At 48.7% G+C, this 24,221-nt stretch overlaps 1 protein-coding gene across 4 annotated transcripts in view; it reads right to left on the bottom strand.

The window, feature by feature from the left end:
• The window catches only part of TTLL9 (tubulin tyrosine ligase like 9), a 30,243-nt gene that overhangs the window by 3,568 nt on the left and 2,454 nt on the right, over positions 1-24,221 (bottom strand). For 2 of the 4 annotated variants that reach the window (XM_088153805.1, XM_088153804.1), the window contains exons 2-10: positions 23,514-23,606; positions 21,001-21,112; positions 19,498-19,683; positions 8,265-8,405; positions 7,045-7,135; positions 5,268-5,308; positions 4,171-4,258; positions 2,214-2,272; positions 1,326-1,522 (exon numbers count right to left, since the gene is read on the bottom strand). In XM_088153805.1, the coding sequence (XP_088009931.1) occupies positions 1,326-1,522; positions 2,214-2,272; positions 4,171-4,258; positions 5,268-5,308; positions 7,045-7,135; positions 8,265-8,405; positions 19,498-19,683; positions 21,001-21,112; positions 23,514-23,606 (1,008 nt within the window). Of the gene's footprint in view, positions 1-1,325; positions 1,523-2,213; positions 2,273-4,170; positions 4,259-5,267; positions 5,309-7,044; positions 7,136-8,264; positions 8,406-19,497; positions 19,684-21,000; positions 21,113-23,508; positions 23,607-24,221 lie in introns of all 4 variants that reach the window. The other 2 variants (XM_088153807.1, XM_088153808.1) reach the window with 2 other exon arrangements.

Raw genomic sequence — 24,221 nt, 5'->3', positions numbered from 1 at the left:
GGAAGCCAAACCAAGGTTAATGCAACCAAGTTCAGCAACTTGTGCAAATGCTATGTGATGTTATGCTAATGTGCTATGCTAATCACACTGAGTGACTAACTCGGTGTTTCTCAACCTTGGCAACTTTAAGATGCGTGGACTTCAACTCCCAAAGCTGGCTGAGGAATTCTGGGAGTTAAAGTCCACGCATCTTAAAGTTGCCAGGAGCCCTGTTTTTTAAAGGCACCCAAAGGACAGTGCAGTATATAAGCAACTGGCTTCTCTTTTCTTTGTAAGAGACAGACTTCTGCTCAGTGACCCTCTGGGATATCACCAATAATTTCAAATCACAGCCAAAGTTGGATTTGGGATTCAGATTTTGAACAGCCAAACTATGCCCTGTGGAAGTGAGCAGAGTGGACAAGTGCGCAAAGGGGCTGCTTGGCGTCTGGTTTATCAGCATCTTTTAAACCAAACTGTCTCCAGGGTGGGAGCAACGCTGCCGAGTTACCAAGGGTGCTAACCAAACCAACAGCCACAGCGCCCAGGTAGTGGGAGAGGGAAGAGGAAAGGTTTGAGCAAGGGCAAAAAACGCTCAGACAAACAGGTCAGGTTTCCATTTCACTGCGCCCGATGGCCTTGTCAAGGATAAATGGCAGCTGTCTTTGAGGATGCACAGGACAGTACAATTCAACCTTGACGATAGTTTCTCCCTGGTTTTCCATCTCCTTTCGCTTCAGACAAGAGAGATGTCATTTAGCTTTTCTTAACTCCTATGAATTTGCTCCTCAAACCCAAAACAGGGTTCCGATCAGTTTAATTTTCAAGGCGTATCCCAAAAGGACCCCCAAGGACTAAGGCTTCTGTTAAACACTCTTCTTCCCTCCTCCTTTCCACAGCTTAAGGCTGCAAACCTGTACCCGTTTCCATTCCGTGAGACTGATTACACAGTCAGTAAGTAACAAAGGCAGAACTCCAAACCAGCCTTCTCCAAGCTGACAAGCTGATGCCCTCCAGACATCCCACCTCATTCCCGCTTCTTTGGAACCAAAGCTTTAGGCCTCCCATGCTGTAGCCACCTTTGGTCTGTACAGCATCCAGAATTTGAAGTCAAGACTGGCTGAAAATTACAAGCCACAGACTTTGGCCAAAAAAGTGAAAGGTGGACATCCCACACCCTTGCTCCTCCAACTTCCGCCTGTGCCAGTAATTCTTCAGTGAAAGTTACGCCTTTCTCTTCAGCCCCCTTCGAAACTTTCTCTGGCTTTTCTCAAGGGTTGGCAGCTGCTGACCTGGCCTGGCCCGGCCCACTCTCTCACCCCAAGACCACTCCCAGCCCTCCTTACGGCTTGAGGTCCTGATCGATCAGAATATCGTAACCGTAGAGCTCAAAGCAGTGCTTGTCGCTGATGATCACTTTCTGGACACTCTGCAGGCTCTTGATGAAAATGTTGTCCATCTCGGAAAAGAGCATCTCCACAGCTTCGGCCCCGTGCTTGGCCGTCAGGAAGAGGCGGAATTGCTGGATCATCCACTTGCAGCCCTGCCGACAAAGAAAGCCGGAGGTGGGACTTTGCGTCAGGCCCACGAGCGCCTGGTGGAGGACCACGTGTGGCGTCCACCTCCAGATGCAGAACCTGAAGGACTCCAGATCTTCAAGTCACTTCCCTTTCTTTGGAGCCATTCCCACTTTTCCTGGGTCGGCCAATGACACATCCACAGATTTGGGGATTTATTTCGCTCTTCGCTGGTCAGATGGCTATTTCACATTTTCATCGGGAGCTCAAGGTTTTGTACAGAGCAGCTCTTCCTCCAGTTTTCCCTCCCTGACAACCCTGTTGCTGAGTGAGAGTGACGGCCCAGAGTCGCCCTGTGAGTTTTCAGGGCGGAGGGTGGGCTTGAACCCACGTTTCCCAGGTCCTGGTCTGACACCAAGCCAGGGGTACCCTTGTGGACTGCTGGTATCAAAAAAACTCAAGATGACAGCCGTGGCCACACCATCGATGCTGGCTTCGTGCAGCCATGAAGTTACCATTGTGGCATTTTTGACACCTGCCCTTCCCCACACCATCATTATTGTAAAATAAGAAATAGCTGCCTTGGGGCTTTGTCCTTATTTCTTATTTTAAGCTTAATTTTAAAAATGGGATTCTTGTAAACTGCCCAGAGAACTATTGCCTTACAGGGCAGGGATCAAGAGATAGGTATAGAACGAATTTTTAAAAAATGCTTACTTTCTCAGGATCGTAGTCAGGGGCCGTCTTCTGCACAGCTACGTTGGTCAGGTGAATATCTGGCGTCAAGTGGGAGTAAGGATTGCGCAAACGGGAAGAAAAGCCGCCCAGAGTCACCCACTGGGGGAGATGGGTGGCATACAAATTTAATAAATAAATAAGGAAAGCGTGCTTTGGCTCCTAAAAGGGTTTTCTCCTCCTCCAACTACCAATTCACTGATCCTCCAACCCACGTCCTTGGGGTCCTGGCCGCAAAAACGTCTACCACCCAAAAGAAAGAGAGAAAATCGATCCCCACCCTGCTTTACTGGAAGGAGATCCATGCAGAAATATGCATCTTGCTGTCAGCATAGGAGAGCTTTCAGCTTGTAGTTTTGGAGTCCTGAGACGGATTTCCTTCTTTCCTCCCCTCCTTACTTGGGGAGCTGAAAAGCTGGTCCAGATATTTATTTCCACTTTTTCTTAAGGGTATATCTAAGTGCTTGTCAACCTTGGCAAGATTAAGATGGGTGGACTTCAACTCCCAGAATTCCCTAGCCAGCATGGGAAACATGGTCTAACATGGTCTAAGTTGTTTTTAAGCTTAAGTGTACCTCTGACAGTGTGAAAATAACCCTCAAATAGGGAGAATAGTAACTTTGCAAATACATTTACCTAACACACATGCTAATTGGGAAATCTCTTTGTGGCAGCTCTTTGAGGGGTGAACCTCTGCATGATGGAGAGTGACAGTAACTACATTTGGGAGCCACTAAACTAGACTCACCCTAATTCTGCCACAAGGAGTTGTAGATCTCTTTTAAACCCTAAGGCAGTGTTTCTCAACCTTGTCCACTTTAAGAGGTGTGGACTGGCTGGGGAGTTCTGGGATGCTGGCATGCTGGCCAGGGAATTCTGGGAGTTGAAGTCCACACCTCTTAAAGTGGCCAAGGTGGAGAAACACTGCCTTAGAGCAACGCCAATCACAAGAAGGTTTGAACGCCCCTTGCCCAAAGACCCAGAATCTCTGATCTGCGCTACCTCCATCTTATGTGCATTATGATTTAATCGATCCACTGTCATTTCCTCATTAAGAAGAACAAAACATGCATGCTGGCTGGGAATTCTGGAAGCTGAAGCCCACACGTCTTAAAGTTGACAAGGGGGAAGGGGGCTGAGGGGAAGAACAAATAGGGTGGGGAACTGACCGTCCATCTCAACAGGATGCCAGCAAAACCACCCAAATTGTGAAATGCTTCGGATGGCAGCTCGAGCCCCAATGCCAGTCTCCTCTGGAGCCCAAGGGTGAGGGGGGGCAAGACTCACGGGGCGGTGGGGCAGGAGAGAGAGCTCCCTGCCAGCCCCACTTCATGACACCAAGCCTGCCTTCCCCAGCAACTAAACAGATCTTTAAGAGCGACTGGGCAATTTTCTGCTTCCTCCAGGGCAAAAGGCCATAACTTAGAAGGTTCCCAGATTCAGCCTCATCTCTTCCCAGGCTCCCGTAGGTGTGCGTGCACATGTGCGTGTATTCCTAATGCATGCATGCACGCAACTTATTTGGCCACTCAGTTCACCAGATGACTCTGGGTGGCTATTGGAAGCCTGGCCACGGGTGTCTGCAAGCGGTAGTCAAAAAAGTCAAGATGGTGGCTGCAACAGTGCAGTGGCAATTCTGCTGGCTTTTTATGAGCCATGCACCAATTGTCTGGCAAGCTGTCCCCAGCCTCTGTGACCATTCCCAGCTGAGGTGGACACCTGGGCAGGGTCCAACCACACCAGCTTAGCGTTCCTCTGCATGCTAGTTACTCCAAACCACGCTGGTTCCCGGGCCGAGCAAGGACATCAGCTCTCCTGGGCTTTCCAGCTGCACGGGGGGCTTCCTGCAGTATCACCCGTCTAATGCCCCTGCCTCCCCTCCCCCTCCCCACACCCAGCAGCCACTCCAATGTCTCTTTGGAAGCAGGCGCCAGGATACAGTGGTCGTCGAGGGTGTTCAGAGTGAAGCGCGTGTTCGAGAAGCGAGCAAAGCCGTCTCGGTACAGCCAAGCTTTGAGGGGGATGTACTGCGGGAAAGAGAAGCTGGTGACAGGAGCCAGGAACATCCCAGAGCTTAAGCAGAGGCGCCCCAGATCGCTCCAAAGTCCCAGAGCCACGGGGATGCGGCTGGAGAGCCCCCAAGCAGGACAGGTAATAATAGAAGCCCCCGCCCCAGCCCAGCCCTATTCCCCAAGCAGAAGGGCTCGAGGAGGAGCGAGGGACAAGTGGCATTGCACGCGTCATGAGAGCATCGTGCAAATGGCACCAAGGGCACACGCGCATCGTTTGCATGATGATGTCATGGCACACAGATCAGAGCCAAAAGGCTCACTCTTCTGGCCATCCCCACCACTAGCCTGATCCATCCTTGGATGATCCTCTTTTCAAGCCATCCGAGTCGGTGGCCTTCAAAACCGCCCCAAGTTCCATCCTTTAATGTTGCGCTGTGGGATGAGCTGCTTATTATGGTCTGTCTCCCTCTCCCACCCTTCTACTTCCCTGGATGGTCTTGGGTTGGAAAATGAGGGAGGAGAGCACTATCGGCTTCCTCCACGCTGGGCATCAAGTTACCTCCCTGCTTCCTTGCCAGGCCAGATCCCATCCCCAGAAATGCAAAACTGAGATGGTTGGGGCCCCGAGGGGCACCCCTCCCCTGCTGATTTTGAATCTCTTCTGCCATCTCGCCCCCCCCCCCCGCAAATTTGGTGAGCTGTTTTTGAAGCTTAACGTTTTATGAAAACCACTCTCAATAATGTGGTCTCGCTGATGAAGTGGCAACCTCACTGACTGTCCTAAAGGCCAGATCCCTTTTAAAGACAAAACCCAGGTCCGCTATGGACTCTACTTTGACGTAACTCCATTATGGGAAATCTTGTAATCCAGTTCTCCCCTTCTGACTTGATTTGACCACTTAAAGTTACTGCTCCATAAGAGGGCCCATTCGTATCCTCCGACTTCTGGTAGGCCCAGGACTCCTTCTTGGATTTGGTCAAAAGCCTTTTGGCTGACGGGGCAGGGAAAGGGTGGTTTACTCACCGACATCACTAAAACATACACCCGTAAGTCGAATTTCCGACCTGCCAATCAAAGAGAAATAACTCTATAGAACACTGTTCCGTGATATGGGTTCTTCAAGCCAGGGGTCTCCAGTCATGGGCTGTGATCTCCTGGGAGGTCACAAGTGACTTCAAGGGGGCTCAGGATTTTTTTTAAGTTGATCAGGCTGCTGCAGGGAGGCCCATAGCAGGCTGCTTGGGCACACAAAGCCTGGAGCGGGTTTTGAGAGTTGGTTAAACTCATAGATCTAGCCGTCTGTCAAAACTACCCCCATCACAGCAGTGTTATTATTTCATTATTATTTAGTTGCGTTCACAATGGCTGGCTGGGAAATTCTGGGAGTTGAAGTCCACTCATCTTAAAGTGGCCACGTTTGGACAACACTGTTATAGAGTATATTGACAGACTCTTGAAAGCTCATCTCAGACTTTCACTGCCTCTTTTGAAGGACAACAAGGTCAAAAAGGGCTGCTCTGAGTCACTTTCTCACTCTTTTTAGTTTCCCAGGGCTGAGCAATTGTTTCATTCCCCGCCACCACCTCCTTCTCAAGACCTACGTTCCTCTACAATAGCTGAGGATGTCCTTTTTGAGTATCACTGCCATTCTATTCCATTGTATGATCTCCTGCTGTAATCATGCAATCATTTGAATTAAAGTGGCCCGTTTTGATTTAACTAAGTTCCCTTTCTCCTAAGCATCCATTTTAGCGCACTTCATTTCCACTTAGACAGTTTCAGCTTTGTGGAGTCCTTGGTGCTCTCTGAGCATGGTCGTTTGCTTGCAGATGTTTCATTACCCAGCTAGGTAAATCATCACACTCACCAAAATTGGCTGGGCAACAAACCCCACACTCACTCGCACTGATGGTGCTCCCTGTTTCCTGTATTCCTGTTTTCTAAGCTCAGAGAGCACCAAGGACTTCACAGTTCAACCGTGAGCTACAGAGATTCTCTTCTATTGGACTTTCAAGTTTCCTTTGACTTGTGCTTCTCACTTCCACGCTTGATTTGCATGTCCTTGTAAAACAAAAAATTGCTGCTTGAGTACCAGCATCCTCCATGGCCAGGCTTCCTTGTGGCTTTGGTCTGGCCACATCATCACCTCTCGTTCTACTCATGGAAGTTCTACTCATGGAAGTTCAACCACCCCAGGAACCAGAGAAGTTGCTTCTGATACCTAAACTTGCTTAAGTACTTCAACTGCATATTTTTTTGAGCAACAAAACAGAAATGTTTTCCCATTGCCTTCTTCTGGTTTTGGAGATCTTTCTCCTGTTCAGTCAGTCAGTCAGTCACACATTTTGTAGACCAATGACTCCAGAGCCCCACCTAACATCACCACCGTTATGGATTCCCCTTAGCTTCCTCAGTCCGTTTGGACTTTTCAGCAACGGTGGTCCTACTAGGAGTCCTGCATCACTCTCAGGGTCACTGAAGCTACTGAGGCCTCCCACCAGGTCAAGGAGGCAACCCCCTGGGAAGATGAGAAACAAAAGATAGACAAAAATGTCCCCTCTCCCCTCATTCAAGACTAATTTGGGACGTGTAATCACCTGAAAAATCATTTCAACTGCACTTTGGTGAACATAATTTCCACTGGAGATCTGCACGGGTAGATGCTCTCCAAGAAGTTTGAATCAACTGCTTCTTAGTGAAGACATGGCTAGCCTAGGAAGTTATAGCCTGATTAAAAGAGTGTTTGTGTATCTGTGTCTGTTGAATGTACATTCGGTAGGCACGTGAATGGGCAACTTACCACCTATTAAATATGGGTTCTCGATATAACGCTGAGCGACGTAATTCTCCACTGGAATTTCATCTTTCTGATCATCAAGGCGAACGCCATCCTGGGAAAGAAACCGGGTGCCCTGCTCAGTTGAGGAAGAACAAGACTAGCACCTGCAGGGACATATGGGAGGGAAGGGTGTCAAAAGCCAAGATGGTGCCTGTGACCATGGAACTGGAGGCCTGACCTTTTCCCACATGCTCTGGATCGCATGGTTGCAGCCTTCATCTTGACTCTTTGACCACCTGCGGATGCTCCTCCAACTGGCCACTATCTGGAAGGAGCAGCAAAGCTGCCTCCCATCCATCAAAGCTCCTGGGAAGCCCAGGGATGGCTGTACAGCACCAGGTACCACAGATGGGAAGAATTCCAGGGGCTCAGAGGTGAGGCAGGAGCTCCTGCCAGTGCAGGGCAGCCCATCCCACAGTCCCCAAGGGAACACGTCAAAATGAACAGCAGCGAGGCCGATCGTTACGTGGTTCAGTTGCAGGGTGTCAGGAGGACACAGGAAAGGAGCCCACTGTTGGCCCTTGGGATAGGCCAGGTAAAGAACCAGGCACGACATGGATTCTGGGAATGCTCTTTCTTGTTGGAGGACAGAATAACCGAATCTTGAAAGCTTGTCAGAATTCCCCCACTTACACCGAATGAAATCAAGGTGGGCCTTCTTTCTCATGCCTTCCCCTTTCCCAGGACCCAGTGGTCTTTTCTCCTCCCTTAACATCCTCTCTCTCTTTCCCTCCCCAAGGTCAGATCTACCTTCCTTCCCACCCATGAACAGGGAGCCCAGCCGTCCTTGGAGTGCTTTGGAGAGGCACCCTCAGTAGGCTTTGCAAGCAAATGAATCCACCTGACATCCTTCTGCCTCCCCCTTTGGAGCCTCCTGGTTGGACTGGCGGGGAGAAGGTGAGGTTCCTCCATTCAGATCCTCAAGAGCTTCGGTCTCTGACAGGACTGGATGGGAACCCACCTGAGCATGCCACCCAAGGAGGGAGGACCAGCATCCGTCTTTCCAGACCAGAAGCCTTGACACCACTGAGAACCTGAGAAGGTCCCGCTGATGGGTCCATTGCAGAGCCTCAAAGGGACAGCAAGAGCCCACCCTCCACGGCGGACGAGCCCCGTGTCCAAAGAGTCCAAGAAAACTAAAGGCGCCAGCCTCAAGCAGCTGAAGCCAAAGGGCTGCTCACCGAGCCAAGCTTCAAGGTGGGCTCTTCCCAACTAATCCCTTCCTGAGAGGTGAGAAGAAGGAGGCACCTCACCTTCCTCCAGTCAATCACATCCTTGAGTTTCCGGAAGAGAAAAATGCCCCTCCCTTGAGACCGGGCAACCTGGCGGAGGCAAAGAAGAGGGTTACTCACCTTCCTGAGGGGCTGGGCTGCAGCTGTGAGCTTTTCTTTTCACAGGGTAACCAAAATGTGCAAATACATCAATAAAGGAATCAAAGGGGTGATGTTTGGACCTGCAAGGAACTGGCACGCGGGGCTGAACAAAAGATAAGGGGGAAAAGTTTCTCATCGCTTGATAGCATTTTTTTAAATGGATGACACTAGGAATTTAATGGGGGACCATAATCAGGGGCATCTGCTGGGGGGGGCAAAATGATGGCCTCTCCCCTGTGATTAAAGTGCCAGCCCTTTTTTACACGTATCAGGGGCGGGGCTTTGATTGTACGGCTGTGGCTTTTTGGACCTCTTCTGCAGACCCCACTGATAAACGTGCAACGCGGGTGCTTCTGCCCGGAGCCTCTGCCCACACTCTGCAAAGATCTAATTTAGTAGGGAGGCTCTGAACTGGGTAAATTACAAGCCTAGCAGCTGCGTTCACACAGTACACTTAAGCTTGGTTAGTTTTATCCTCGGGTGAGTTTTTGCATGGCTCGTTCTGTTGTGTAAAGACAGGCTTCGGGGTTAGCTATGATTTGGGGCACTGTGTGAAGCCAGAAACTGGGCTGAGCAGATAAAGCACATAAGTGCAGAGAGCCATTGAGAGCAACTCAATGTGACTGAGATCCAGGTCCAAGGGTCTCAGTCTGGGGACGGAAGGAATAAAGATCCTCACGGAAAAAACCCAGAGGCTTCATCATCCCTTCTCTACAAAACCGATGCTTCCTCAGCTCCCACTAATCAAAACACTGTTTTCCTGAGAAAATTGACCTCTTTGCGAGCGTGCGTTTTGTCTCCGGAGCCATCCAAACTTTCCAGCCGCAGCACTGAAAGGCCAGTGCTACTCATCTTATCTCTGGTGTGTTTCTAAAGCTGACAGTCCCATTTTATTTAGCAATATAAAAGGAAATGCTTGATGGTGTGCTGTGATACAGAAGTTTTATGGGACCAATTTTGAGATGGTGGCATTACTCATGAGTGGCAGTGCCACTGCTGAGTTACGCTGGCCATCCCAAAGGGAGCCAGTAAAGCCTTCCCAACCCCACAGATCATTCTGCAGCCTGTCTCTCCTTCCCCGTGTCGAGCAACACATATTTCAGTCTGGCAACTCCCAAACAGCTGCCCCAAAGTCCTCGCAGGACGCAGAATCCACCTGCTTCCCCATCTGTCGGCTGCTTCTGGGGCCACTGTCAGAACATCACCAGAGGGATCTGTGTGGGAGGGGGTCAGAAAAGTCAAGATGGCAGCTGCAACGGTGCAATCAAAGCCTTGCCCCTTTTTAACGTTCAATTGCCCACTTGTGGCCACCATCTTGACTTTTTTGACCCCCCCAGTTCCTGCAGCATTTTTTTCCAAGTTGAAAACCTCCCCTGAACTAACGTAGCACAAAGAGCAGTTTCAGGAGGGAAATTTCTGCTGGGAAAAAGCCGATCATTACTTTAGCAGAACGACTGGCTGATTTAAATTCCCTCCCTCCTCCCTTCTAGCTGGCTTTGCACTGAAGAAGCCTACTGGACATCTCTTGATTTCTTCCCTAATTCCGTGACCCCCTTAAAAAGGGCGAAGGGCTTCCATCGCACGGCTGCCATCTTGACTTTTTCTAAACACCGCCGCCCCGTCCCCTCCACAGACACCCCCGACAGCAAATGCAGCTTTGGGCCTCCTCCCCAAATTGCATTAGTAGCTACGCTGGCTAATGAAATCATTAGGGCAGCCGGAGAAGAAATTTAATCCTTAGAATTACCTCTGGAGGAATTATTGGCGTTCTTAAGAGTTGCAGCGATTTTACAGACCGTGCGACAATGCTCCCCATTGGGGGAGATGGGCGGCATACAAATTTAATAATAAATAAATAAATAAATAAACAAGCAAGGTGGGTATTCCACAGCAATGGCGTTGCGATACCCCTGAGCTGTGGACTGGGTCTTTCCGTGGGTTTCTTAATCGTGTTTTTAACATTGCTTTTTATTTTTATTGTTTTGTTTTTATATTGTTTCTAATGGCTGTTTGCTGCTCAGAGTAACATATTTGAGATGGGCGGCTGAATACATTGAAATAATAAACAAACAGACAAACAGGTTAGTCAGAAACCCAGCGGATGCATTCCCACAGCATGTTAAATTTGGTTCGTGTTAAGCTTGGCTAAGTTTTTCTGTGGCTTAGCAGGTCGTGTGAATCCAGACCATTTAGGGGGCAGCCCAGGAAGTGGGCTTAGTTGATCAGCCAGGAAAAGCGGGTGGTTTCAGTGCAGCCCAGAAGCGATGGGTCGATCCACAGACGCACAATTCTGCTCAAGCCCTCGATGCAACCTGGAAATCCTGATCCTTCTCCCCCGACACCCCCGTCCAAGAAAAAAGCCTTTGGCCACCATGCGGATCACTGGTTTCTGTTCATCTTTGGCTGCAGCCCTGTGATTACACGGGGTTATTTCATTTAAAACTTCACTAGGTTTCAGGGTGCCCCGCAGGGCAAGGAAGCGGTCGATCTTCCGGAGGGCCCCTGCCGCCTTCTGCTGGGACCCTCGGGGAAATTGCTCCTCTTTTCCATGCGGCCATTTGCCTTTGGGGATAAAAAGAATACATTGGCGCAGGGGCGTTTGGAGGGTATGATCCAAAAAGTTGGCCGCTAAACCCGAGTCGCAGACCTCCAGAAGATCGCCGGAGGGCAGCAAACACCACTTTTCTGCAGGTCTTTGCTGCCTGCTGCCCTCTAGTGCTCTTCCCAGGTCTGGCATCCAGAGGCTCCCTTGACCCTCCTTCTGCCCTAGGCCCCCTGCCTGCTCTGCCCCCCAACCAGCTCTCTGACAACTGGGCCATCCGAACCCCTCCCTGCCCGACCTACCCCAGCCGCAGCCAGCCATCTCCGGGCGCGGCTTGCTCTGTCGCTGCAAACCTTTCTCGGAAAATGGTTTGCCTTTTTAAATCCACTTTTCCCTAAATCTCAGGGAGGGGGGCAGATCATACGTTCAAAGAGATTAAATGGAAGAGAAGTCCCCCCCCACCTGCCTTGCTCTCCCACTCAGCACAAGGCTGCTATTTGTAACCTTTTAAACACAGCCTCAATTTAGCAGATCCTCATTTCCTCCCTCATGCTAACGGAGGCTGTGGGCCCCAATTGCCTTAATGTAAGGTTTCTTGCTGGCAATTAACGCAAATTATCATTTGTGGAGTTAGATAATCTCCTCTTGGCAGTAATTCACGGGCTTGTTTGCATAATGGGCCCTCCTTTATGGGGGGGAGGCGCTGCTGGCCGGGGCTGGCTGCGATCTGCCCAGCCGAGGACCTGCCCCACTGCCTTGCGGATGGGCGTGGGGGTCATTTCGTGCAGCAGGAGCTTATCCAGGGTGCTGAACGCCTCCCTCTCATCAGCTCCCGGGGGTGGGAAGCAATTACGGGGAGCGCTGGGAAGGGCCTGGAAAGAGGCAAAGGGGGGAGGATGGGGGGCTGAGACTCCAATGACCAACCAACCGAAGGGAGGGGTCAGGGTTTATCTGTTGGATTTGAGGAGCATGGAATGGAAAAGGATTGTGCCTGTGATTCTTGCAGGACAGCAAGGATGTGTTCAGCCATAGCTGACCCTTCTATGTTAGCCTATACCTAACCTAGGTACCCCTTCATGGATCACTGCCTTGTCGTGGCGAAGGGGCTTGCGTAACTCAGTGAAGCCATGAGCTATACCGTGCAGGGCCACCCAAGACGGACAGGTCATGACAGAGAGTTCTGACAAAATGTGGTCCACTGGAGAAGGAAATGGCAACCCACTCAGGTATCCTTGCCAAGAAAACCCCATGGACAATGTCAAAAGGCTAAAAGATATGATGCCGGAAGATGAGCCCCTCAGGTCAGAAGGTGTCCAATATGCTACTGGGGAAGAGCGGAGGGCAATTCCAAGTAGCTCCAGAAAGAGTGAAGCGGCTGGGCCAAAGCCGAAAGGACGTTCAGCTGTGGATGTATCTGGAAGCGAAAAGAAGGTCCGATGCTGTAAAGAACAATATTGTATAGGTACCTGGAATGTAAGATCTATGAACCAAGGCAAGCTGGATGTGGTCAAACATGAGATGACAAGATTGAACGTTGACATCTTGGGAATCAGCGAACTGAAATGGACGGGAATGGGTGAATTTAATTCGGGTGACCATTATATCTACTACTGTGGGCAAGAAACCCTTAGAAGAAATGGAGTTGCAATCATAGTCAATAAGAGAGTGGGAAAGGCAGTAATGGGGTACAACCTCAAAAACGACAGAATGATCTCAGTGCGTATCCAAGGCAAACCATTCAATATCACAGTCATCCAAGTCTATGCCCCAACCACTGATGCTGAAGAAGCTGAAGTTGACCGTTTCTATGAAGACCTACAACACCTTCTAGAACTAGCACCAAAAAAAGATGTCCTTTTCATCATAGGGGATTGGAATGCTAAAGTAGGAAGTCAAGGAGTAATCGGAATAACAGGCAAGTTTGGCCTTGGAGTACAAAATGAAGCAGGGCAAAGGCTAATAGAGTTCTGTCAAGAGAACAAGCTAGTCATAGCAAACACTCTTTTCCAACAACACAAGAGACGACTCTACACAAGGACATCACCAGATGGTCAATACCGAAACCAGATTGATTACATACTTTGCAGCCAAAGATGGAGAAGCTCTATACAGACAGCAAAAACCAGACCAGGAGCTGACTGTGGCTCAGATCATGAGCTTCTTACTGCAAAATTTAGGCTTAAATTGAAGAATGTAGGGAAAACCACTAGACCACTCAGGTATGACTTAGATCATATTCCTTGTGAGTACACAGTGAAGGTGATGAATAGATTTAGGGGATTAGATTTGGTAGACAGAGTGCCTGAAGAACTATGGACGGAGGTCTGTAACATTGTACAGGAGGCAGCAACTAAAACCATCCCAAGGAAAAAGAAATGCAAGAAAGCAAAATGGCTGTCTGATGAGGCTTTACAAATAGCTGTGGAAAGAAGGAATGCGAAAAGCAAGGGTGAAAGGGAAAGATATAAACAACTGAATGCAGATTTCCAGAGAATAGCAAGGAGAGATAAGAAGGCCTTCTTAAATGAACAATGCAAAGAAATCGAGGAAAACAATAGAATGGGGAAGACTAGAGATCTCTACAAGAAAATTGGAGATATCAGAGGAACGTTTAGTGCAAAGATGGGCATGATAAAGGACAAAAAAGGCAGGGACCTAACAGAAGCAGAAGAGATTAAGAAGAGGTGGCAAGAATACACAGAAGAACTATACAAGAAAGATCTTAATGTCCCTGATGTCCACGCTGGTGTGATCACTGACCTTGAGCCAGACATCCTAGAGAGTGAAGTCAAGTGGGCCTTAGGAAGCATTGCTAACAACAAAGCTAGCGGAGATGACAGTATTCCAGCTGAGTTATTTAAAATACTAAACGATAATGCTGTTAAAGTGCTGCACTCAAGATGCCAGCAAGTTTGGAAAACGCAACAGTGGCCACGGGATTGGAAAAGGTCAGTTTACGTTCCAATTCCAAAGAAGGGCAATGCCAAAGAATGCTCAAACTATCGCACAATTGCACTCATTTCACATGCTAGCAAGGTTATGCTCAACATCCTACAAGCTAGGCTTCAGCAATACGTGAACCGAGAACTACCGGATGTACAAGCTGGGTTTTGGAGAGGCAGAGGAACTAGAGATCAAATTGCCAACATTCGCTGGATCATGGAGAAAGCACGAGAGTTCCAGAAAAATATCTACTTCTGCTTCATTGACTATGCAAAAGCCTTTGATTGTGTGGATCACAACAAACTGTGGTAAATTCTTAAAGAGATGGGAGTACAAGACCACCTTACCTGTCTCCTGAGAAATCTGTATGCGGGCCAAGAAGCAACAGTTAGAACCGGTCATGGAACAACCGATTGGTTCAAAATAGGGAAAGGTGTACGACAAGGCTGTATACTGTCACCCTGCTTATTTAACCTATATGCAGAGTACATCATGAGAAATGCCAGGCTGGAAGAATCACAAGCCGGAATTAAGATTGCAGGGAGAATCATCAACAACCTCAGATATGCGGACGATACCACCCTAATGGCAGAAAGTGAAGAAGAACTAAAGAGCCTCTTGATGAGGGTGAAAGAGGAGAGTACGAAAGCTGGCTTGAAACTCAAGATTAAAAAACTAAGATCATGGCATCTGGACCCATCAATTCCTGGCAAATAGAAGGAGTAGAAATGGAAGCAGTAACAGACTTCATTTATTTGGGCTCCAAGATCACCGCAGACGGAGACTGCAGCCATGAAATTAAAAGACGCTTGCTCCTTGGGAGGAAAGCCATGGCAAGCCTAGATAGCATATTAAAAAGCAGAGACGTCACCTTGCCGACAAAGATCCGCATAGTCAAAGCTATGGTTTTTCCAGTAGTAATGTATGGCTGTGAGAGCTGGACCATAAAGAAGGCTGAGCGCCGAAGAATTGATGCCTATGAACTATGGTGCTGGAGAAGACTCTTAAGAGTCCCCTGGACTGCTAGGAGGTCAAACCAGTCAATCTTAGAGGAAATCAACCTTGATTGCTCATTGGAAGGATCGATAATGAAGCTCACGCTCAGATACTTTGGTCACCTAATGCGAAGAGAGATCTCTTTGGAGAAGACCCTGATGCTGGGAAAGATGGAAGGCAAAAGGAGAAGAGGACGGCAGAGGATGAGATGGTTAGAGAGCATCACTGAAGCAATGAGCATGAAACTGAGCAAACTCAGGGAGGCAGCGAAGGGCAGGAAGGCCTGGCGCAATATGGTTCATGGGGTCATGAAGAGTCGGACACGACTTAACGACTGAACAACAACAACAACAAACCTAGGTAACCTATTAAATGTATTCAGGATGTATTCACCCATAGCTGACCCCTCTAGGTTAGCCTACATCTAACCGTGGTAACCTATTAACCATATTCACCTGCAGTTGAAATCTCTTGAGGAAACAAAGGATATGGGGATGAGTCCACTGCACAGAAGAGATCAAAGGGAAGTCCCAGTTAAGGTGATGAAGAGCTTCTTGAACCATCAGTAATCTCTAAATGTTATATCTCCTTGAAGCAAAATGTATAAAAACCCTGATCTCTTTGTGTTCAGGGAGCCTCTTTAGATAGAGGCATCCCCTTTACTGCGGCGCACCAATAAAGGAATTTTGCTCTAAAGAGTTTCTCATGTCCGGCGAAGTTATTGGCAGTCATCTCTGGGCTAAGAACCCCGTTTTGGGTCCAACAGATTCCTACCAGGGTTTTCTTCCAAGCAGCTTCCGCTGAATGCAGGAAAGGGGCTCCCGGGACAAGCCCCTTAGCTCAGAGCCCGTCCCCTTGAAATTTGCAGCCGAAGGGAGGGGCGGCATTTGCAGCGTGCAGCTGCCGCCCAGCCGAGTAAGCCCCTCCGGCCAGGCTGTCCCCAGGAAGAGGAAGCCGAAGACCTCGCCAGGCCAAGCCAGCCTCCTCTCTTCCCCTTTCCGCCCCCATCCCCGGAGAAAATGCAGCGGCCCCCATGGCCGTCAGCCAGGGACAACTTCATCCTCGTTTGTCCTTGCAGGTGGTACTCACGCTTCACAGGGCTGGGGGGCCCACACGTCGTACTAAGGGGGTAAGTCACCCCGGCTGACTTCACAAATTCCCCGAAGCATAAACCAAAGCAAACCATAGTACGCCATAGCGCAAGGTATGAACCCGACGCACCTTCCTTGTGCCATGTTTCCAGTTCCTGAAGTGAGCTGTCTCGCAGGCTGGTGTGGTTGTGTGTGTGTGTGTTTAAAAAACTCAAGCTACTGCAGGCACCTCTGCTTTTAGGGCAGTGTTTCTCAACCTTGGCCACTTGAAGATGGGTGGACTTCAATTCCCAGAATTCCCCAGCCAGCATGGCTGGCTGGGGAATTCTGGGAGTTGAAGTCCACCCATCTTCAAGTGGCTAAGGCTGAGAAACACTGTTTTAGAGCTCTGAAAAGCTTTTGCTCTGATGGTCCTTCAAACAAAGTGCCAGTTTGAAAGCACCCCCCCCCCGCTCTTTTCCAAAGGGTGAACTGAAGCCAAACCACCCCTTTACTTCACTTGGCATGACTCATCCTGCCTCCTGCGGCATGGCACTCCTCAGGAAAGGTTGCCACCCATGCCGAGCAGTGCCCAGAAGTCCTTGGTGGGACATTGGTTGATCCAACCCAGCCAATGGGGCCACGTCATTCTCGCTCACTAGGTCTTGCCTAGCTGCGTGGGGCAGAGAAGCCCTGGGGGACGCGGTATGACCTTTCCTTCTAGCCAGATATGGATCCACAGCTCTGTATCTATCTCATGGGAGTATATTCCAGCTTGTTTTCGGTCATTTGTTTGGCCAGAATCTCACGGGAGCTTCAGTCAAACATTTTGCTGAAGTCGAGGTTCCTGATGGTCACCCCGTTCCTGCCAAGAGGAGTTCCTGATTGCAGCAGGATAGAAATGCCATCAATCAATCAATCAATCAATCCCTGTGCTCAACTAAAGTGGGCACTATCTAAAAATGAGATCAGGTGGGTTTGGCATGACTTGTTTTCAATCAACCCCAGTTAGCTCCTTTCCAAATACTCGCAAGCCAACTGCTTCCAGGTCGGTTCCAGAGTTTGGCCTGGCATTGATAACGAGCTGACCAGCGGGTAGTTTCTGCCTTTTGGCAGAAAGGAAGGTCGCCGTCCTCCAGTCCTCCGACACTATGCCCACCCTCCGTGATTTCTCACCGAAAAGGGCTCCAGGATGGCATCTGAAGGCCCTATCAAATTCAGGGATGAAACCTCGTTTGTCGTAGGGCTCTCAAACCGTTGCCCTCCACACTCCCCCTTTGCGGCCACTGTTCTGCTGAAGACGGCTCCCTCTTGGGGAGAAGAAAGAGCCAAGCAAAGCAGGAGGTGAGGAACCCTGCCCTCGCCCCGCTGCCATCTTCTCCAAGCGGTGCAGCCTCTCCTTCCTTTGCCTTCTGTCACTGGCAAATAGGCGGAAGAGCCTTTGGGGCGTTTTTAGCTCTTTGGGCAGATGGCCGGTCGGACGCCTCCTTGGTGATTGCACCCATCTTCCATTTCCTGCCTGTCCATCCTTTTAAGGGGCGTCTCATTCGAAAGCTCCCTTGCCCCGCTTACAATTGCAGTCGGGGTCCGCTTCCTTCGGGGGAAGTCAGAAAGGATCAGAACGTGCCTTTTATCCGCTCATGGGAGGACTAATTAAGTCACCAGTTTGCACAACCCTTTGATGCCTCTCAGGCTTCATTTATCATCCCACCATCCACCTGATCTTTTCAATTAGGGAGGGAGAGCGAGGCCTAAATTGCTTTTTTTTTTTAATCAGCCACTGCCAGGCGCAAGGATTTGGCCCCTCGGCGGTTCTCAGCTGACCTGGCTCATCTTTGCTCTGCACAGCACCGCCCTTTCCTGAATCCGTCCCTCCATATAATGGAAACCGTAATTGCCTGCAATTCAAATCTCTTCGTTCTCGTCATAAGATCTCTAGGGGATATGCAGAAATGTGTGCGCGTGTATGTGCATGTATATAAATCTATACATCCCATCGATATAAACAACCAAGGGAAATTCAGAAAATGGCCAAGTATGATCAAAATATTACAGATTCAGAATCCCAGTGGTCAACAGTTGGCATTAAGTTCTATATTGCACATTCCTCTGCATCAGTGTTTCTCAATCTCAGCAACTTTAAGATGGATGGACTTCAACTCCCAGAATTCCCCAGCCAGCCATGGCTGGCTGGGGAATTCTGGGAGTTGAAGTCCATCCATCTTAAAGTTGCTGAGATTGAGAAACATTGCTCTACACTCACCTGCACTTTCTTCTATCCTCAAACAGAAAAGGCTGGAGAGAGTGGCACTGGCCCAGAGACCCCAGGGAGCTTCTGTGGCTGAGGGGAAAGATCAAGGTCTCCTCACTGCCCATACAGGCTGAGAGGGAAGGGCTGCCCCAAAGGAGCTTCCATCACTGAAGAGGGACTAGAACCCAGATCGCCTGTCTCCTAGTCCAACCCCTTCCTCACTGGGTCATCCCAACTCTTGGGCTGAGAGGGAGGGACTGGCCCAAGGTCACCCAACTGGCTTTCATACCTCAGGGAGGACCAGAACCCATGGTCCCTCTGCTCTTAGTCCAGCATCTTTAGCCACTACCCCACTCTGGCTCAGGCTGAAAAGAAGGGATGGGCCCAAAGTCTCCCCAGGAGATTTGGTGGCTAAACGGGGAATAGAACCCAGGTCTCCCTACTCCTAGCCAAGACCTTCCCCCCTGGAGCAGACTGGGTTTCCAGAAGATCTTCTCGGAGAGGATTTGAATTTGATGGCCATGGAAAGCTCACGGCTAACCTCTCTGGTATGTGTGGAGATCTCAGATTTGAAGGGTCTTGCCATCTTACACTGCTGCAAAACTGAGAGGCAGGCAGGACCTCCCTTGTCAAAGAGCCACAAGTGACCTCTTGCTGGTTTATGACCCTAATAAAGACCTGATTGACTTGATTTCATCTCTTGCACCCAGCGGCATCCACAGGACACCACCGCTTGGGGCGGAATGACTAGGGCAGAGTCACAGCGCTACGGGGCTAGGTTTGCCCTTTCTGAAGGCGCACGTGCCCTGCGGCACCTGGAGAAAAGGGGTGGGGCTTGCCTTGCTCTGACCCACCCCCGTCAGCCTGCAGACGCCACTGCTGACCACCCCCCCGGACAAGGTTTGGATCCCTACCTGAAAGAGCAGGCAGGAAGACCTCCTTTTTATGAGCTTGCTCTGCTTAATTCTCTCCCCCCACCATGTTTTTATTGCTTGAAATTATTCTTCTACTTGATCACAAGATACCATGGGTACTTTTCAAAGTGGAAAGCGGGGGCAAAGCCTTAGCTGGATCAAGAACCACGGTCTGAAGAAAAGTGGGGAGAGGCCATGGAGTCTCAAGACCGGTTCCCCTAACCAGGCTCCAATCCCTCCCCATTCTGAGTCCCGCAAGAGGCCCATCCTGTTGCCATCTCCTCCTCTTCCTCCTCCTCCTCCCTCCCACCAGCAGGCCCCTTACCGGTTTCATGATCCAGGTGATGCCCGGATTCTTGCGAAACTCCTCCACGAACAAGTGGTACTCGGAGGGCATCTCAAAAGTCTTGGGGAAGAAGTCGCACTTCATGGCCTCCAGCTTCCCGGACTCCCTCTCCAGCTGCTTCCGGAGGCGCTTCAGGTTTTTCACGGTGTAGTTTTTCCGAGTCAGCTGCGTGGGCGAGAAGGGAAGGAGAGCCGCTTCAGCCAAGGTGCTCTGCACCGGGCCCATCTTTTGGACCGGAACTGGCTCCCAGAGGAAGCTTGTTCACAGCTGTCTCTTTGGCCAGGGAAGAGCTGAGCTGAACCAGGTTCAAGAGAGGCTCCTCCACTGAGCCGTCATCCTGCATCCGGAGGGTGGGTTCCAGGGTTCAAGGCAGAACCCCTCCATCCAAATCCTGGCTCAGCCATGAATTCCTACGGCAGCAGGTCGCAGCCTAATAGCAGCCCCTGGCTCTGGTTTTTAATAGGGAGGGAAGGGAAACTGCCTACTGTATATTATTATTGTAGGTTGGAATTGTCCTTCTATGACTGATGGTGTTTTACTTCCTCTTTCCAAACCAGTGTTTCTCAACCTCAGCCACTTTAAGATGCGTGGACTTCAACGCCCAGAATTCCCCAGCCAGCACAGAATTCTGGGAGTTGGAGTCCACGCATCTTAAAGTGGCTGAGGTTGAGAAACAGTACATTTAAGGGGAAGCTACAGGGAAGATGTTCAAGAACTTTTTTCCATGCTGCAAAACTTACAATGGATAGAAGTTGTGGCTACCTAGAGCTTGTTTAAGTACAAAGAAAAATTTCTGGAGGGTAAGATCTGTCCAACAGTCCACCTGTGGAGGTTGTGGCTTTCCACCTTCTTATACCAGAAGAGGTTCGACAGCCGCCTCCCAAGAAAGGTGGCATTAGTTTTCCTGCACATTGCAGAGGGGTGGCCTAGATGATCCTTGGGATCCCGTCCAACTCTACAGTTCTATGATTCTGCAATTGTTTGATAATTTGGTTGAAACCTGACCATTTTGCCGTAACAGGACAGATCACTGAAGTGTATCAAAATTCAGACTAATATACATCATTCCTACATAGTATATGTACATGGAATAGATATATATACTGTATATATAGCGTGTGTATGAATGTGTGTGTTTGCATACACTGCTTCCATTTATACAACTGAGGAGGAGGAGGAGGAGGAGGAGGAGGAGGAAGTAAACAGTTCCATACAAATCCTTAAACAGTGGGATTTTATGGGGAACAATATTCTACCGATCCTTTAATTCAATTCAATCCAGCTATCCCAGGGGAATCCACAGGAGAGGCAAGGGGGGAAGTGACATCATGTGCATCATGACATCATTTGTGCAATGATGTCATGACGGACGCAGGGTCACGGGGGCTTCCAACAGATCCCTATGGAACTCCCTCCCGACAGAGTCCCATCTCGCGTGGCTGGCGGACAACCCCCCCCCCAGCTCCCCCCCGTTTCGCTCACCTCGTAATGGTTGCGGAAGTGGCTGATGCGGACATGCTCGTCCATGTACGTGTGGTCAAAGTTCTCCTGAAGCCAGCGGACGTCACACCAGTAAAAGTCCCACTCGCCATCACTGGGGAGAAAGGCCCAGCAGCACCGGGTCAGCCAGCAACTCCCTTCGCTTTCTCAAGGTGGCTGTTACACCCCAGCTAATGCGTGGATTGAAAATGCCACCGTCAACATCAGAGGCCTCTGAACCTCCCAGCGTGTGTTGATCTGGAATAGCAATGTTCCAGAAGCATGGAAAGCGTTATGACAGGAGAGCAGGCTTTTGGAAACCGCAAGGAGAGGCTAGGAAAGGGTAATGTCACTTGGCAGCACCAGCCCGGTGCCAGCAGAGAAGTGCCAGAGGAATGCAGGGATAACCTTGTCGAAGGGAGGCAGGAACAAGTCAGGGAAGGTAAATGACAACTCAGCCCCAGGAAAGGGTGAGAGAGAAACTCAAGATTGCCTCGCCTTGATTCGCTTTGGTACAAGAGCGGGCAGAAGGAAACTTTCACGAGTCTTATTCTACCCCTTATAAACACTGCAAATTGGTAGATGCACAAAAAGGGGGAAGTCAGAAACCAAATAGCATTTTTTAGCTGTTTTTTGTCGTTTATTTTGGGGTTTTTTCTTTTGTGTTTCTTTTTTTTAATATGTACAAACAATAATACGGAAGAATACAGTGGAAACCTTAGTATTAAGTATTGAGCTTAAGACAGAAGCTTTTATTTCATAAGAAATAAAATATATTTATAATGTATAAATTAATTACTTTGCAGTTGTTTATTAATGCCACATTTAGCTTTAGGTGTAAAAATGTAAACAACTTTATGCTTATCAACATTAACATTTTAGAAATCATAGTTAATATTAATATAAACTTCCTCTTTGTCTTTAAAGGTTTAAGTTATCTAAACATTAGAACAGTGTTTCTCAAACTTGGCCACATTAAGACATGTGGACTTCAACTCCCAGAATGTCCAAGCCAGCATGCTGGCTGGGGAATTCTGGGAGTTGAAGTCCACATCTCTTTAAAATGGCCAAGTTTGAGAAACACTGCTCTGGAGGAAACTATCATTCTTAGATGCATAAAGCCTATAGAAGTTACTTACATTGGACTTTCCTTAGGGAGAAAATAATACTTCGTGTGGATTTAGGATCTATTAAACAAGCTTTTTTCCAGTTTTCCACCTTGAATTTGCCTTTCATCGTGAATATTTCTTTATTCATCTATTTTTCAAATGTATGTATGCCGCCCATCTCACTACACCAGTGATGTGTTGTGAAAGTAAAGTCTCTTGACTGCCAAGAACTCTTCTGCACAGTGAAGATACTTTGCAGATAAGACTGGCAACTCTGCTAAAACGTGCATTTTCTTGTTTTCACTTGGCAGCAACTTGGCCATATAAAATTTAGGGGCACTTTGAGGATTACATATTGACATTAAAAAATTAAGTTAGCCAGGCACGTCTGTAGGGATGGGGTCAAAAAAGTCAAGATGGTAGCCACAACTATACCCCTTTTTAACATGGCTTTTATCACATGGTTTATCACATGCTGGCTGGGGAATTCTGGGAGATGAAGTCCACACATCTTAAAGTTGCCAAGGTTGAGAAACACTAATCTAAGGGATGGGCATTGCAAACTGGATTGAAAAAGGGGTGCAGGAAGAGCCCCCCCCGCCCTTGTTCCTTGGGGGCTGTAATGCCAACAGGAGACATCAAACCTCTATGCATTAGTTGCTGTATTTAAAGATGGCTTCAAATATTTGTTCCTTTATTCTTGGGGATCTTTCACATTTTTGTTCCTTACCAGGAAAATATGTGAGATAGAAAATAGATTTATCTGAATTTTGTTGTACCACCTGGCGCCCAGGAGCAGAAATGTGCCTTGGTTCAGCCCCCTTGGCACCCAGACACCACACCCCACCCTTTCACCTTCAGAACAAGTCCCAGCCTTCAGCACTTTTACTTCCAACAATGTCCCCACGTTATCGCCCAATAAGGCCACGAGCCTTCTTCTCAAACACAAGTGAGAGGTGGGCACAGCCCGATGCGCTGGAAAAATGTCCCATTAGCTGAAAAACGCAAGCAGGAGAGGACAGAAGAGGGCATAATTCTGCCGCCAAAGAGGGGCAGGTCATTTTCGGTGTATTTGTGCTTTAAAACTGTCAGTCTGTGGTGGCAAGAAATCTGGCAGCTTCTGTCTTTTAATAAAAAGTGCCACTGGATTCCTGATTTTTTTGCTTTCCTCAAAAATTCTTTTTGTTTTTTACTGGCAGGGCGATGGGGCTCTCTTCGCAGCACGAGAAACTCCGTAGCTCCAATCCTTGGTCTGAGATAACCCCGATTCAGAGGAAGCCTCAGACTTTTGAATTCGCCCACCAGAAACCAAAATTCTCCTTCAGCCCTAGCCGAGTAGGAGAGAGAAACGTCTTCTCGGGAGCGCCCAGCTTTCTCACCTCCATAATAAGAAAATGCAAACCTTACTCTTTCACTTCCACCCATCCTGGTCGCTGTCGAAGGACGTCTAAGATGGTGTTTGTGAGGGCACACTTAAATCGGATAGAAGCTCGGGGTTCCCTGTTTAAAAATAATAGAAAAAAATAATTAATCCCTCTTCTTTCAAAATTGCAAGCCTATTTGTAATTTGCTCTTTTCTTACAGGAACCTGAACACATAATAAGAGGAAAAGGAGGATAATGAAGAATGAAGGTTGCTCAATTCTTGGATTTTACGGCTGTTTTAGTCTCTGTTCTAACATGTCTCTAAGCGGATGTTTCTCAACCTTGGCAACTTGAAGAGGTGTGGACTTCAACTCCCAGAATTCCCCAGCCAGCCATGCTGGCGGGGGAATTCTGGGAGTTGAAGTCCACACCTCTTCAAGTTGCCAAGGTTGAGAAACACTGCTCTAAACTCAGAAGAAACGTAAGCGGGATAACTTGCTGCAAACACAGATAATTTAACTGTCGCAATTTCTTTCAAAGAATGCTGGGTCTCCTATCAAACCCAGCTATTTAACATTCATGCAGCACTTCAGAAAGGTAGCAATTTAGAATATTTGGATTTGACACAAACTTCCTGAAGTCCTAGATATTTAGGAAAATGGCAATAAACATACCCCTCTCTCTTTCACAGTGGCATTTGCAAGGGGTGGGTGGTAATAAAGATGATGGTTACAACCACGTGCTTGAAGCC

Source organism: Python bivittatus, unplaced genomic scaffold (assembly GCF_059951505.1).
Source record: "Python bivittatus isolate LINGU-HERP-01145 unplaced genomic scaffold, Pbiv_v1 ctg000700_np1212, whole genome shotgun sequence".
NCBI classification, from domain to species: domain Eukaryota; kingdom Metazoa; phylum Chordata; class Lepidosauria; order Squamata; family Pythonidae; genus Python; species Python bivittatus.
This window is presented reverse-complemented; position numbering and strand designations above follow the sequence as displayed.